A 13,561-nucleotide genomic window follows, 5' to 3' on the forward strand; every position below is an offset into this window, starting at 1 on the left:
TCTTCTTCGAATTTGTCAAACTCCACACTCAGATTATGAAGTACAATTGGCTGTATAACTCAGATCCTTTCTATACCTGGTTTAAGATTTCTAAAAAAGGCTTACATTTTACATGTGTAAACAGTCATCTTTCAAGTTCAATAGAACTGTTTTAAAGGGCACACACTTTTTTTTTTTCTTAAAATAGTTCTCTTATAGTCCAAGAATTATGATTTTGGTGTAGGAATTATTAGAAAATCTTTAAAATATATTTTCAAAATCTGTAACAAAATAATGACTCAATCTTTAATATTAAATTCTTCCAACAGTCACCAGTTAAAATACCAGTATTTATCTGTAAAAACAACACAGAAGTGCTATAGAATACAAATCAGTATAATCACCCATGAAAATATAAATATTTAATGGCATAACTTTAATAAATTTCTTTTCAAAATAAATTTAGTCAATAGTTTCTAGGACTTGGCCAGTCTCCATACAATCATATCTGAACTGAGCTGAGCTTCTGCTATTTTCAAAGCCATTTTCTGGTACAGGGCACCATTCATGGTTTGGTTCATACTTCGCACACTCTCCTCCCGCTCATTCTGAAGCTGCTTTCTGAATTGCTGGACTCCTTCCTCAGTGTCCAGTAAAGAAGCCAGAGGAGCATTATTGATTTTCTTGCCAGACTCATTCCCCAATGTCAAGCTGTTTTCAGCTTTAGCTTCTTTTAAGAAAAGAGAATTTTTCAAGGTGAGCATTTCCTTTTCCAGAGCCAGTGCTAACTGTTCAGTAAGTACTCCTTTGCTTCCAGATCTCAGGAGTTTTACACTGCAGCTTGGAGGGAGAATTCTAGTAAGGCTGTGAAGGCACTGGAACAAGACAGTCAGATTTCTGTAAAACAAAATGATGATCGTGTCAAAAAAAAGTAGACTCTGTAGTTTCCACCTATCACAGAAATATCCCAGCCAGATAAAAGATCAATCCAAACACAGGAATAAAAGGTATAGAAAATACAATCACAGCCCATAAACATAGAGCTCAATAACTATTAAGAAAATGGGATCAAAAGTGAATAGTACCAAGTAAAATCACTTTTCAAAAGGAACCAAAAGTGTTGAGACTTAAAATTTTCCAGATTGATTGCTTAAACATTTCAGCCTTTCCTCTTAGGTAAAGGAAATCAACTCCTAATTTGAGGAAAAGACTGAACCTCACTACAAAATACACTCTTAACAGTTACACCTTTTTTACTTTTTAGCTTGAACTCTTCAAAACAATATTTGTCAATATCCCAGAAGTACTTTTTATGTTATAAGCCTTATCCAGCTAAGTCATAAATTATGGCAGTATTACTAACTTGCTTAACCTGGTTTAGGAAATATTTGTCAAAGAATCTGCATAAGAAAGGACATCAGTGAGACACTTCACATTATTTCCTTTACATAATCATAGTAGGTAGGAAATAACTATAGCAGAAACAATATAAAATGAGACTACATCTATATTGCAATAATAAACTAAAAATGACCTAGCAATAAACTTAATTTAACTTGGGGTTTGTGGTTTGGTTGTTTTTCTGTTTTAATATTAATATACAAATATTTAATATTTAAGGGTTTTTTAAAATCAACACACATTCAAGAAAAAAATTACAAATTACACATTATACTAAGAATAATGTAAGAAAAAAAGAATATAAAATTAAGATGCAGCAAAATGAAGAGAAGGAATACTATCAAGCAGATATTAATGGAGACTAGCTTTATTTCTAATTCAATGTTCCAGCCTGAACAAAATTAAACAGCTCAGTTCAGGTTCTGCCATAGCTCTGATTTGAAAACAGGTCTGTTATTGGTGATTGCTACCATGTCACATTGGTAGCCTATTGGTTGCAATTTGAGCTGCTGTTTATGGTACCAGTAAGAAACAGCAAAAAGATAAAAAAGGGTGTATGGAAGATGAATGTAAGCTATGCTTTTTATGTGATTTTACCTGCAAAATATTGTTAGAACTCCTTCAAATGGATTTTTCAGGGCCCAATTAAAAATTGTACCGTGGACATTTCCTGCTTTATGACAGAATATGTTGTCCTGGCATTCCTTAAATGGGGTGCACTCCATTTCTCCCAGTAACCACGACCTGACTGGAGTCAGTGTGCAGTCACAAGACACAATCTGAAAGGAGAATCTGACAGACACTGCAAGGACAGCAAGTATATCTTCCATGGAACCTGCAAAAAAATACAGTAAAAAAAGGTAGTTGAACTCAATATGTTGATCATGCTGCATGCATTAAATGAGCTTCGATTTTTGGCTCATACTCCCAGTTTTTTGTGAGGGATTTGCACCTGACTTCCAGCATTTTTTGGCAATTTTCTTCTCACCTAAATTCTTATCCCTACTTCTGTCAAGCAAAACAGTTGATTGATGGAGCACTACCAATATAATGAAAGCTCTTAAGATAAACATCACCTTGCCAAAAGAAGGTTATTAACAGCCTCCTGTGATAGTAAGATTACATGTTGGCTTTAGCAGTGACACAGCATTAAAGGAAGAAAAAATTGATTGCAAACAATAAAATTGATATTTTGTTGCCTGAGCAAAAGCCCAGTTAAAAATCAATTCAATCAGGAATATTAAAAGAAATGAAAATAAGTTACCTTAATATACATGTACATGAGGAAGAGCTTCAATTACTTTGGTATTATTTAAGAGGTAGCAGTAGGTCAGGAAAAAACCTTATGTATCTAATCACAGTATCTTATTTATAGAAAAATATAGACTTCAGCATTCTGTACTCAAATGTATCTTCAAAATTACCCTTTTCAGATACCCTTCATCACCAATGCTAGCAAAACCTTACAGCAACTCATTAAATATGTTTTCCATTTTGAAAACTGTTCCATCTCCTATTTCACCCAGCTTTAATTGCCAAAAGGTCTGTGAAGCTCCTGTTCAGAGAGGAACTTAACTTGGCAACATCTAGACTAAACAGAAGAATCAAATATATATATATATATTTATAAATCCAAAGCATATACAGTATATAACAGTATATTATAGTATATAAATTTACCTGTACAGTAACCATTTTCCCTTAGCATCTTCACTGAGTATCTGCCATTTGAAATATCTTCCAGATTTAACAAGATTTTCCCACAGAGCACAGTAATCTTTTTGCTTTGCTGTAAACTATCATTCTGATGGTTTTGCTTCCTGGCATGCAGAAGAACAACACAGCAGACACGATGAAATGCCAATAGTGGTGAAAGGCTGGTGACAGCAGTGACTGTCTTTGCTCCATCCAGCTGAATCCTTGAAGATCTCATAGGAAACTCTTTTTTCAGATCACTCTTGCTATGCAAGTCCAATTTCATCTTTTTTGGAGGAGGTTCAATTTGACTTGAGGAGACTGCCAATGCTGAGAAGGCTTTGTTCAGCTTAATGATTTTACTTTGGCACTTGATAATTGGAGAAACTGAAGAGAAGTCTTGATCCATCACTAAAGATAAACTGACATCACTCAGTGACCTGTGAAAATCCATACAAAGTAACTGCACTCCTAGTTCACATTTTTGCCTTCTGACAAATAACCACAACTCTGCAGATGTATACAGATATTTAAGACTATCATAAATTCCAATACTATTCCAGATTAAGTCATAGACTTTGCAAAGAGGCTAAGTCCCTCACATAATTGTTTCATATAAACTGAGTATTAAGTTTTTTCAAAATGTGGACTGAATTTTCAAAGAGCTTCTAGGAATTAAATGACTCATTTCAACCAAAAGTATTTGGGTGTTTTATTCAGCCAGAAAAAGCTGAAAATTCTACATAACCTATAAAGATACTCTATGACATTTATGGATTATTTTTTAAAGATTTGACTTTCCTTTTAATAAAAAACTGCAGAAAATATAAATTCTGCCCTTTTGAGGATTAGAAGCTCTTCTGATACTCTACATTTTTATAGATATTCAAACAAAATTGAATGAAGAATAAAATAAAAGGTTTAAGATGGTATTGCTTTGAACATGCAGCAATTTCCTGAAATGTATGAAGTATTTTATTTATTCAACACAGGGCTCTTTCAATGAAATCCTAATATTACTGTTCCAGATCCTCTCTCAATGAATATATTATTCTGTCAATCAATTCAATCTCAAGATGTCACTGACATTTGAAAGTCTTATGAATGTCTAATTTTCTTTACAGAGAAGTATCACCACCTCATAATGCAATCTATGATATCACTGCAATCTTGCATTAGTAGGAAGCACAAAAATAATCAGTAAGGAGTTACAGTGTTGGGGTTGAAGATAAAGCAAGTCCTTTTCCCCACAAACACAGGTTATTTTGCACAATACTGAACTGGAGCTCAGAAGACCCAAGTTCTGCTGCTGGCCTGCCAGGTAACCTTGGACAAGTGGCTTCTCCACAAATCTTTTCTCAACTGTAAAAATGAGGGAGAATGCCTAGATTGCTGCTGGTTTTTAAAATCTGCTGAACACCTGAAGTTAGACAAGAATGAAGCATTTTACTTTAAAAAAAAAAAAACAAGAAAAGAAAAGCAAAGGCATCATCATCAAAGCTTAAAGAAAAAACACTAAAAAGGCAAAAAAACAATCTTTTGCCTCAGTGGCTCTTAAGAGAGGCTATCAAGAGGATGAGGTCAACTTTGTTGTAAAGTTACAGCAATCTGGCAGTTGAGAAGGAATACAGCCACAGCTCCAGCAGAATGGCCAGAGGGCCTAACAGGTCAGCTCCCTCACAACCACCTGAATGATTTTCAGTGACATCAGTAGTCTTTGAGCTCAGCCTAACATAGCCTCAGCTACACTGCCTGTGGGAATATGGGTCAAAAGGTAAGTTCTGACTCCACTAAAGTTTAGATTACACAATTCAATTGCAATTTTCTATTTTATGTAATCTCTTCTTTTCACACTGTTTCAACTTGGTTTCCTCTCTGTAAGGGAAAGCGACATAAGCAGCATTTACAACTAGAACTGACTAATTAAAACAAATAGAATAAACAAATAATTTTATAGAAAATTAAAAAATGAACAAATTATTTTGAAGGTGTAAGTTTATATGGCTGATCGTTCCACAAAATTTGCACAAAATACAAGCTTTGCAAGCATTTTGATTAGATACTTGACTAGAAGAGTTCAATTCAAAAGCTAAGTATTTATTAGTTGGTAAGAGAATTTAATATATTTTCTTTTGTGCTTCTTGAAGCAAATCAATTAGGAATGGCAAGTAGCTAACAGTAAAGCATCAGGAACTAAGCTAAGACAGTTTTATTTACAACACATACTGATGTTAGCATTGCTATGTCAACATGGACTATAAAGAGCCACAATTCTTGTCAAAGAAAACTTTTGTAAAAAGTCTCCAGTAATGTTGCAATTATATTCACACAACTGATTTCTGGCTGTATAATGTATTTTTCTGTGCAGTGCTAGAGAGCAAGCAAGCAGTAGCAAGAATACTGACAAAGTCACATTTGAAATATTTTATATGCAGATGTTCAAAAAGAGGAAGTTCAAATTTACTGTAGAGCTTAACCAACATTTATTTTCCATAAAACTATCAATGAAATTATTAAATAAGTGTATATACTCACAAATAAAATGATTCTGTTAGTTTAACTCCAACTACCAGGCTGTCACCCACAACACGCTGCCACAATTCCTCTGTGAAGTGCTCTGGGACTTCAGACGCCAATGATGTCACTTTACTGAGAGAATCAGGAGGATTTTCTACATCATCCCAGAGAGAGACAAGGCCTTCCTTACAGAAAAATGTGGGGTTTTTTAGATAAATTAAGTAGAGATATTGGTTCTTTTTATACTCCATTACTTTGTGTTTTACCACAAGTAACTGCTGGAGGAGCTTTTAAGATATATAAAATGAAAGATATATAAAAACTAGCTTATGCTCTACAATAAATAGCATTGAATTTTCTTAAGACATATTATATCATCATGTAAAGTACAACTTATTCTCTCCTTGTAAACATCATATGTCGAAATCTTGACCTGTCATACAATTAATTGTCCAAAGATTTAAGGTGCTAGAATTTCTATTATTGCATTTAATTGCTCAATACTTTGTTGTCCAAACCTAGAAAACTTTAAAGATATCACAATAGTAACCAAAAGGGAGATCAACTCCAATTAAATTAGGTCTCTTTTGAGCAATGTATTAAAATAAAATTTTCCCAACCTCCATCACCTTCTCAGCCCACGGTTTACTCTGCCCCCGTTCTAAAATCAATTTTGCTCACATAGTTCTGTGACAGTTCCCTTTTTGTAATATGTAAGATTACAGACAGATATTCAATATCTAGGCAACTGTGCCAATTAGAACTGTACACTCCCCTTGTGTTTGTTGCTAACTCTGTTAGAGGTTACTCCTCCATATCACTCAGTTGTCAGAAGGTATTGTGCACATCAATTTCAAGCAGAAACAACTAAATTTACTCCTAACTACATATATCAGCAAATTAAGAAAATGAACAGACTTAAAAGCAGATTAATGATTTTTGATAGTGGCAACCCCTACAGGTGAAAGTGGTAAGTGATTAAGGACAGCACCCTCTTCAAATAGCTTGGCAGAATTCAGAAGCGATATGACCCATTTCCTGCATTTTACCTCTTTTGAGTTTGGTAGAATATGGGTTCTTTCTTCAACAAGATCTATTAATGCTCTGCAAGACTCAAGAATAACCCTCTTCTGGAGTCCTAAATGCTGCTGTAGCTCTCGAACAGAAGTCCAACCAGCCTGTAAAAGATAGCCATCAGACTACTGCACATAAGCAAGGGTATTAAAGATATCGAAATATCTTTTCACCTTCCCATTTTTATGCAGAATCACTAATAACTTTGTGATTTCTAAAAAATGTTCAAGTCAGGCTATTCCATTTTAAAAATCTGAATCTCAGAATCGTGGTGTTTCAATATTAAATCTAGAGTTTAAGATACATATTAAGGTAAACAATCAAATTACATAGATATTCAGATATATTTCTGTAGATATCTTTCATTATTAATCCTGCTTCACTTTTTCATGGATAGCAGTTTCATTTTCTTCTCAAGATTTGTATTGATTATTGGTCAAGTAAATATATTGAAGAGTTGACAGATATGCAGGCAGACACATGTTGGCTGCGTCTCTCAAACAAAACACAATGAAAAAATACCCCCAAAAAATCCACAAATCAAGCAATAAAGAAAAAATATCATGCCACCTTCTCAGGTTTTAAGAAACCTCAAAAGCTATTATCTGGAAATCAAGATCCTAAGAAGTCCAAAGCTGTCAAGGAGAGAACAAACTGAACCCTGGAATGCAAAATCAAGCTTCCCTCTTCCCCATTTCCTTAGAAAATCCCCCCAAACACATAAATCTATTATAAGCCTGAATTAAAAAGCAGTTCTTTTAAGTGAAGTGATGTCCTCTCCTCAAGCTGCAATTGCAAAGGGCATTTAGACCAACAGTACTCTCATGAAAAGTTCTGTAAAAAAAGTCACCTATCAAACTGTGAATCAAGCACCAGATTCCAAGCAATAATCCAGTGCCAGACTTGAGTCAAGAGGTGAAAATGAAAAGTTAAGAACAAAGATGAGTCTACAATACCTACCAATTTCGGTCATCAGAAAACTAAGCCATCATTTACTCCCAATGGAGCCAACTCCTGAATAAACAATTGAAAACCAGAAAGCAAATGGGGAAGCACAGATGGGGAAGCAGTCAAAATGGCCCAACATTCACTGTTGTATGCTTGCTGACCAATCTGGCTTTTGCAAACCCTTTTTCCTCCTAAAGCAACCAAAGAAAAAGACCTGAATTCCACCATATAGCAAACCCAAGACTGAGTTGTGTCCCCCATCAACCCTCTGTCAAGTGACAGGCACATCCTTTCTGCTGTATGCCAAGACGCACTGCACTACAAGCATCAGCACGAGTTACAAGTTTTGTGCTGTGAAAGTAAGAAAATAAAACTAGATCACCTTAGAAGACAAAATAAAAACAAGGCAGTCCAGAGCCAAAGACAATAGAGCTGTGAGTAAATCCAGAATTATAGTCTTTACAAAACTGTCAAGTAATGGGGGGAGAACAGATCAGTGGACATAAAGACACTTCTTTATTTCTGCCAAAACAATCAACTGAAACCACGAGAAACCCTGTAACCTCAGCTGTTGCAATGTAAATGCAGTGCTCTGCCAAAGGATGTCATCTTCAGAAGACAGCAAGACACATGTTAAAGTGAAAAAACAAACTTCAAAGGAGAAAAGTCTGGATTCAGGCCAAAAATAGTGCATAAAAATAAATATAGAACACTTCAAAATTGCTCAAGCTGATCTATTTTTCAATTTCACTGTCTCCAAAACGTGGTTTATATACATTACATTGTATAACTTAAATGCAACTTACTTATACAGTGGCCTATAATTCATTCCTGCCAAAGACATCACGTGGCTAAGAAAACAGCTGTGCAGATGTGAAACAAGGGTTAAGCAACAAGCATGAAAAAAGGCTGCATCTGCTATTTCATTTTTGCTCTAAAACACAAGATTCCATGGAGACTGTGAAAACTTGATTTGATTGCAAATTTCTAGAATACCTGAATTTTGATGATAAATATCAAGAGGCACCACTTCAAGACTAAATAACCTTTGAAAATTCCCAAGCTAAGCAGAACTCATGCACTATTGCTTCAAAACAAGCATCCTTGAAATTCAATTACACATCAGATTATAAAAGCCAGCAAGAGTACTTCACTGTTCAGCAAATATAATACAGAACAATGGGGATTTCAGCAAGGAAGCAACAGTGAGGTTAAAAAGAAATATCTGCACTTACTTCCAAATTCATCAGCTTGACAATTTCAAAAATTTACAGCATTAAAACACAGTATAAATTTCCAGCTGCTTACAGTGCTTGTGCTAGCATGTGGCTTTGAAAGTTAGAGATTAAAAAGATTTAAAAGCACAGAAATGTTAGGTCTTAGGAAGGATTCTGTGTCTGTAAGAACTGCATCAGCACATGATAGATAAAATAGCCAGCCAGTGGCTTGCTTCCAGTAGAACCAATAGCAAGTGCAAACCAGATTATTCATTTGATCCTGACACAGATTCACAGAGCTGCACAGCTGGAAGCCAGTTGGTGTATGGAAAGAACAAAGTTATGGAACAAAGAACATACAGCTGTCAATGGCAGGGTGGACAATGCTCATTACAATAGTGAAAGGAGCAGCCAGTAAGAGACAGAAACTAATTTCTGTTTTGTAGAAGAGTAATGTAATGAGTATGGCAAGAATGCAGCAGTGAAGTCAGTTTTAAAATATGACTGCCAAACAAGAAAAAAAAAATTGCAGAAAGAGAAAAAGATGCATTTGGAAGGAAGATTGAACTTCTGCATTTTAAAGCCTAACATGCAAACTGTAAAAAACGTAGGATTGGAAGGGACCTCAAGAGGTCCTCAAAACTAATCCACCTTCTATTTTCTTAGTTTTCTAGGACAGAAAAAAATACTTTGTCCACTGTTCTCCAAATAGCTTTTATCTTTTGGATGATGCACAATATCTCTTTAGATATCTTGTTTGTCATTAGAACTAGATAAGTTTTTTTTCTTTTTCAGTTTTTTCATAATACGTCCTTCTTCCTTTATTTATTAACTGATAAACCATTGCCAATTAATTTGCTTCATTTTTAAAGGCTGGAAATAAAACTGTCACAATGCCCTACTTAGTTTTCACTAAGTGAAAGTGACAGAATAATTATCTCATATCTCACCTTTAAAGCACCCTTAGCAAACTAACAATAGCCTAACATCATTGACTCAGTATGCTCTCCCCTAAAGCGTTTTTTTTCTTAAATAATCTTCCTATTTGTTAATTATTACCCATTTGGTGTAGACTAATACACAGACTGCAAAAGCACTCATATTGGTGAGTATGTTGGGTGGGAAACACCAGCAAGTTTCCCCCAGTTTGTTTTATAAATGATGCTAGTTAAAAGAAGGATACATTTTAGCTTTATCTATAGTACTTTTCAAAATTATCCTTATAAGACTACTAGTAACAGGAGCATGAACATCAGAGGGGGTGAAACCACCACCATCACCAATTTGTGCAAATGCACTCACTGGGAACCTGACACTAAGTGACCTGAAAGTTATGAATGTAATGGGGAGCAAAAGAAATAAACATTCTAATTTTTTTAAGCTGGTATTTAAACATGAGCACAATGACTGCTAAGGAGCTCTGATAAGATAGCTTCAACATTATCTCAAACTTTTAATTAAAATTAAATTAGACCTCTACAATTACCTAAATGTGCTTAAAACTACTGAAAGAGCTGAAACACTACCACTGAAAGAAACTGAAAGATTACCACTGATTCAAGAATACTTAACCATATTGTTATTTTCCCTGAACCACTTCTTCAATAATAACAGTATCATTAGCCTCACCCTTTAGATTATGCAAAGATACAGAACAGTAATTTATAGAAAACATGGAGGCAGAACTGAGTACAAACCTGTAATCTTGTTTCAAGGGCTCGGACAGTAAGAAAACCATTCTCTTGCAATCCTTCTGCAGCAGGAACATCATGATTATAGTTGATACCACTCTGAAAATAAAAACAAAAACAAAACCCTAAATGAAGTAAAAAGCTGAAAGTAAGGTACAGGCTATTAGATAGTATTATAAAAATCTGGGGGAAAATACAGCAGAAGAAAAGCCAGGAGAATCACAGTATGTCTTTTAAAAGAAAAATCCTATTGTCTGAAAGCAATTAGAACTTGATACTACATAAAGGAAAGACCCAACTATGAGAAGATAATTAACAAGCACTATGGCCTTAATTAAATTAAGGGTCCTTAGCAAAAAGGTAAGCACTGTGGCAAAACTATGTGAAGCATTTTCAACTGCATTAATTTTCCAACAGAATATGGATACAATCATAGAAGCAAAATAATGTCTTCAGATAATTTAAAATTACAGCAGGAAATATTATATTCCAACTTCAGGGCATTCCACAGCACACATCCAGTTTTACTTTGCATCAATACTTTAATGGTTTGTTGAGGTTTTCTTAATTTAGTAAGCACAGACTGAGTAGCTGAGAAAACACAAGCTCAACTTACTGCATAGTTGACCTCCCCAAGATCTGTTATTTTGAATGTACTTAACACGTCTGTATTGGAGTCATCATCAAAAAGCAGTAACAGCTGCTCACTTCCAGAGCTAATAAAATCATCCACCAGAACACACTTCACTTTTTGCCATTTGGAAGCCACCTACAGTAGAAGAGGTTTTAAAAGACATTTATTAGAATAAATCTTGTATTTGAGATCTCATTTTGGTGAAGCTTGCCTTCCATTAAGAGGGAGCCTATTCAGTTGTGTGAAATACAGTAATATTTAGAATTTTCAAACTCCCACTCTCACCCCATTATTTAGAGCCTATATAACGCTGGGAAAAATTAGCCATTTATCTTTAGAGATCACTTTCTAGATTACAAGTTGCAGAGAAGATGACAACTTTTCCGTGTATTCAAACAGCTGAACAGCTGAATGTTGTAAAATTTATTTAGAAGCAGCAATATTTGAAGATCAGTTAAAGGCATTATACCTTTGATGTTGAGAAGTATCTTTGTTTCACAACAATAAAGCAAGATATACAAAAAAAGACCGCAGTAAAATGCAGCTGTTTAAAGCCACCAGTACCTGTAAGCTGTCTCTCCTCTGTACAACACAGCTGTTGCCAGATGCAAAAGACACAACAAATAGCAAATCGTTGCTACTGGTTAGAGCTGGTTTTACTGAACATGGATTTTCGTAAGGAAGCTCACAAACACCTTTAGGGGCACCATTTTGGAACCAAAGAAGCTGGTTCTTGTGGGTTATGGCAACAAGTGATATTCGGAGCTGTTGTTTCAATCTCTCACTCTTGCAGACGTAGACAGAAGATACCACTCTGCTGTAAGCATGAGGCATGAAGCACGTGCCACTCAATGTTTTTTGTGCTTGAATTGCATATCCAAAGAATTCACTACCCCAGATGGCTCTGTCTGAAACAGAAAACCCATCTGGATCTTCAGTCTCTGGGAGGCAAGCAGTTCTTACCCCTAAGACAACAGTGCCTTCACCCACAATTTCACCTGTCCACACTACAGATGAGAGCTGAACAGGAGCACTTTGAACCAGGCACGTATTGGAAGAGATGTAGAACAGCTTGTTGGCATGTCTCCACAACAATGATGGGCCAGCAAACAACCTGATGTCTTCTTTCAGTTCATAATCCAATCTAAAATAAAAGGACGGCTCAAATTGGTTTGAACTGTGAAGCAACAATAGAAAGTATTTGACATTGTTCCGTTTTTTCTTCTTCATCAAAATGCAGGGAAGAATAATCCCTGTTCTGGAATCCGTTGTGCAGCTACAACAAATAATTTCAACTTTTGAGTGACTGGCTCCCATGCTGAATACTCCAGAAGACTTCTGTACAAACAGCTTAGTGTCTCTATTGAATGCCATTCTTCTGACACATAAATTTATTGTTTCATCATCTGCTTCCTCTGCGTGTTTTGGTTTTGTCAACTGAAATACAAGGACTTCACCATTGTAGGACAAGAATTGATCTTGCTCACTCAGAAGCATCTTGATTTATCTTTATGCATATTCCTCTACAAGAAGATCATGTGTGTCCTTATTTGTCAGGCTTATTTCTTTGTGGAAATTTTAACCTTTCTGGACATCTTCCAGCTACAAAAGCAAATAAGAAAAAAACGAAATTGTTTTGGGACTAGCTGAACTGAATAACTTAAGAATAACTATGCATAGCAAAGCAAAAATATAGAAAAATTTGAGAATGAGGCTAGTATGTGCTTTAACCTCATAGATTAATAATGAAATTAGACAACTTTGTACTGAAAGATTTAAGTAATAGAAATATTTCTTTACCAAAGTATGAATTTTCTGGTTATCAACAGCTGCACGGCATAATGCAAATTGATAGAAACCAAACCACACACTCACAATTCGTGTGACTGCATTGAAAATGCCAGCACCACAAATATACTGAGCAGACTGAAAAGCAGCGATGCTTCGAATTCTCAAATTAAAGAGCCTTCTCTCGGGCACAGTGCTTATTAACAGTTATTTTGTTAAAATCATAAGGCCAGGAAGGAGAAAGTTCTCTGAAGAAGCATCCAGTCGTTTTGCGGCCAAGCAGACTCCCTCCCTCCCTGTCTGCCCAGAGAAGGCCCCGGGGACCCCGAGGGAACCGCAGCCGTCTCACCAAGTTTCACTCAATTTGCGGGGTCCGAAGCGACGCCCCTGTCCCGGCTCAGGCCGCGTTACCGCACAGAGACCGGCTACAGACGCGGGCAGTGATCGGTGGGGCCGTGCCGCAGTTCCCGGCAGGGTCGTTCCCGGCAGGGTCTCTCGGTTCCCGGCAGGGTCTCTCGGTTCCCGGCAGGGTCTGTCCCCGCCGTTCCGGGCCGCACGGGCCGTTCCGAACCTCCCGCCGCGGGGAGCATGACGGGAGCGCGGGCGGGGGCAGGGCC

The 13,561-nt window shown here is 36.1% G+C and overlaps 1 protein-coding gene across 1 annotated transcript; it reads right to left on the reverse strand.

The window, feature by feature from the left end:
* Positions 1-271: 271 nt before the first annotated feature.
* On the reverse strand, positions 272-13,468 carry FANCB (FA complementation group B). The gene is made up of 9 exons (XM_014875786.2): positions 13,294-13,468; positions 11,721-12,758; positions 11,139-11,291; positions 10,529-10,621; positions 6,642-6,770; positions 5,611-5,777; positions 3,061-3,515; positions 1,978-2,215; positions 272-876 (listed from the first exon to the last, which is right to left on the reverse strand). The coding sequence occupies exons 2-9, from the start codon at positions 12,651-12,653 to the stop codon at positions 456-458; spliced, it is 2,589 nt and encodes an 862-aa protein (XP_014731272.2). The 5' UTR covers positions 12,654-12,758; positions 13,294-13,468; the 3' UTR covers positions 272-455.
* Positions 13,469-13,561: the final 93 nt, after the last annotated feature.

The sequence above is a fragment of the Sturnus vulgaris genome, chromosome 2 (assembly GCF_052056855.1).
Source record: "Sturnus vulgaris isolate bStuVul1 chromosome 2, bStuVul1.hap1, whole genome shotgun sequence".
NCBI lineage: Eukaryota > Metazoa > Chordata > Aves > Passeriformes > Sturnidae > Sturnus > Sturnus vulgaris.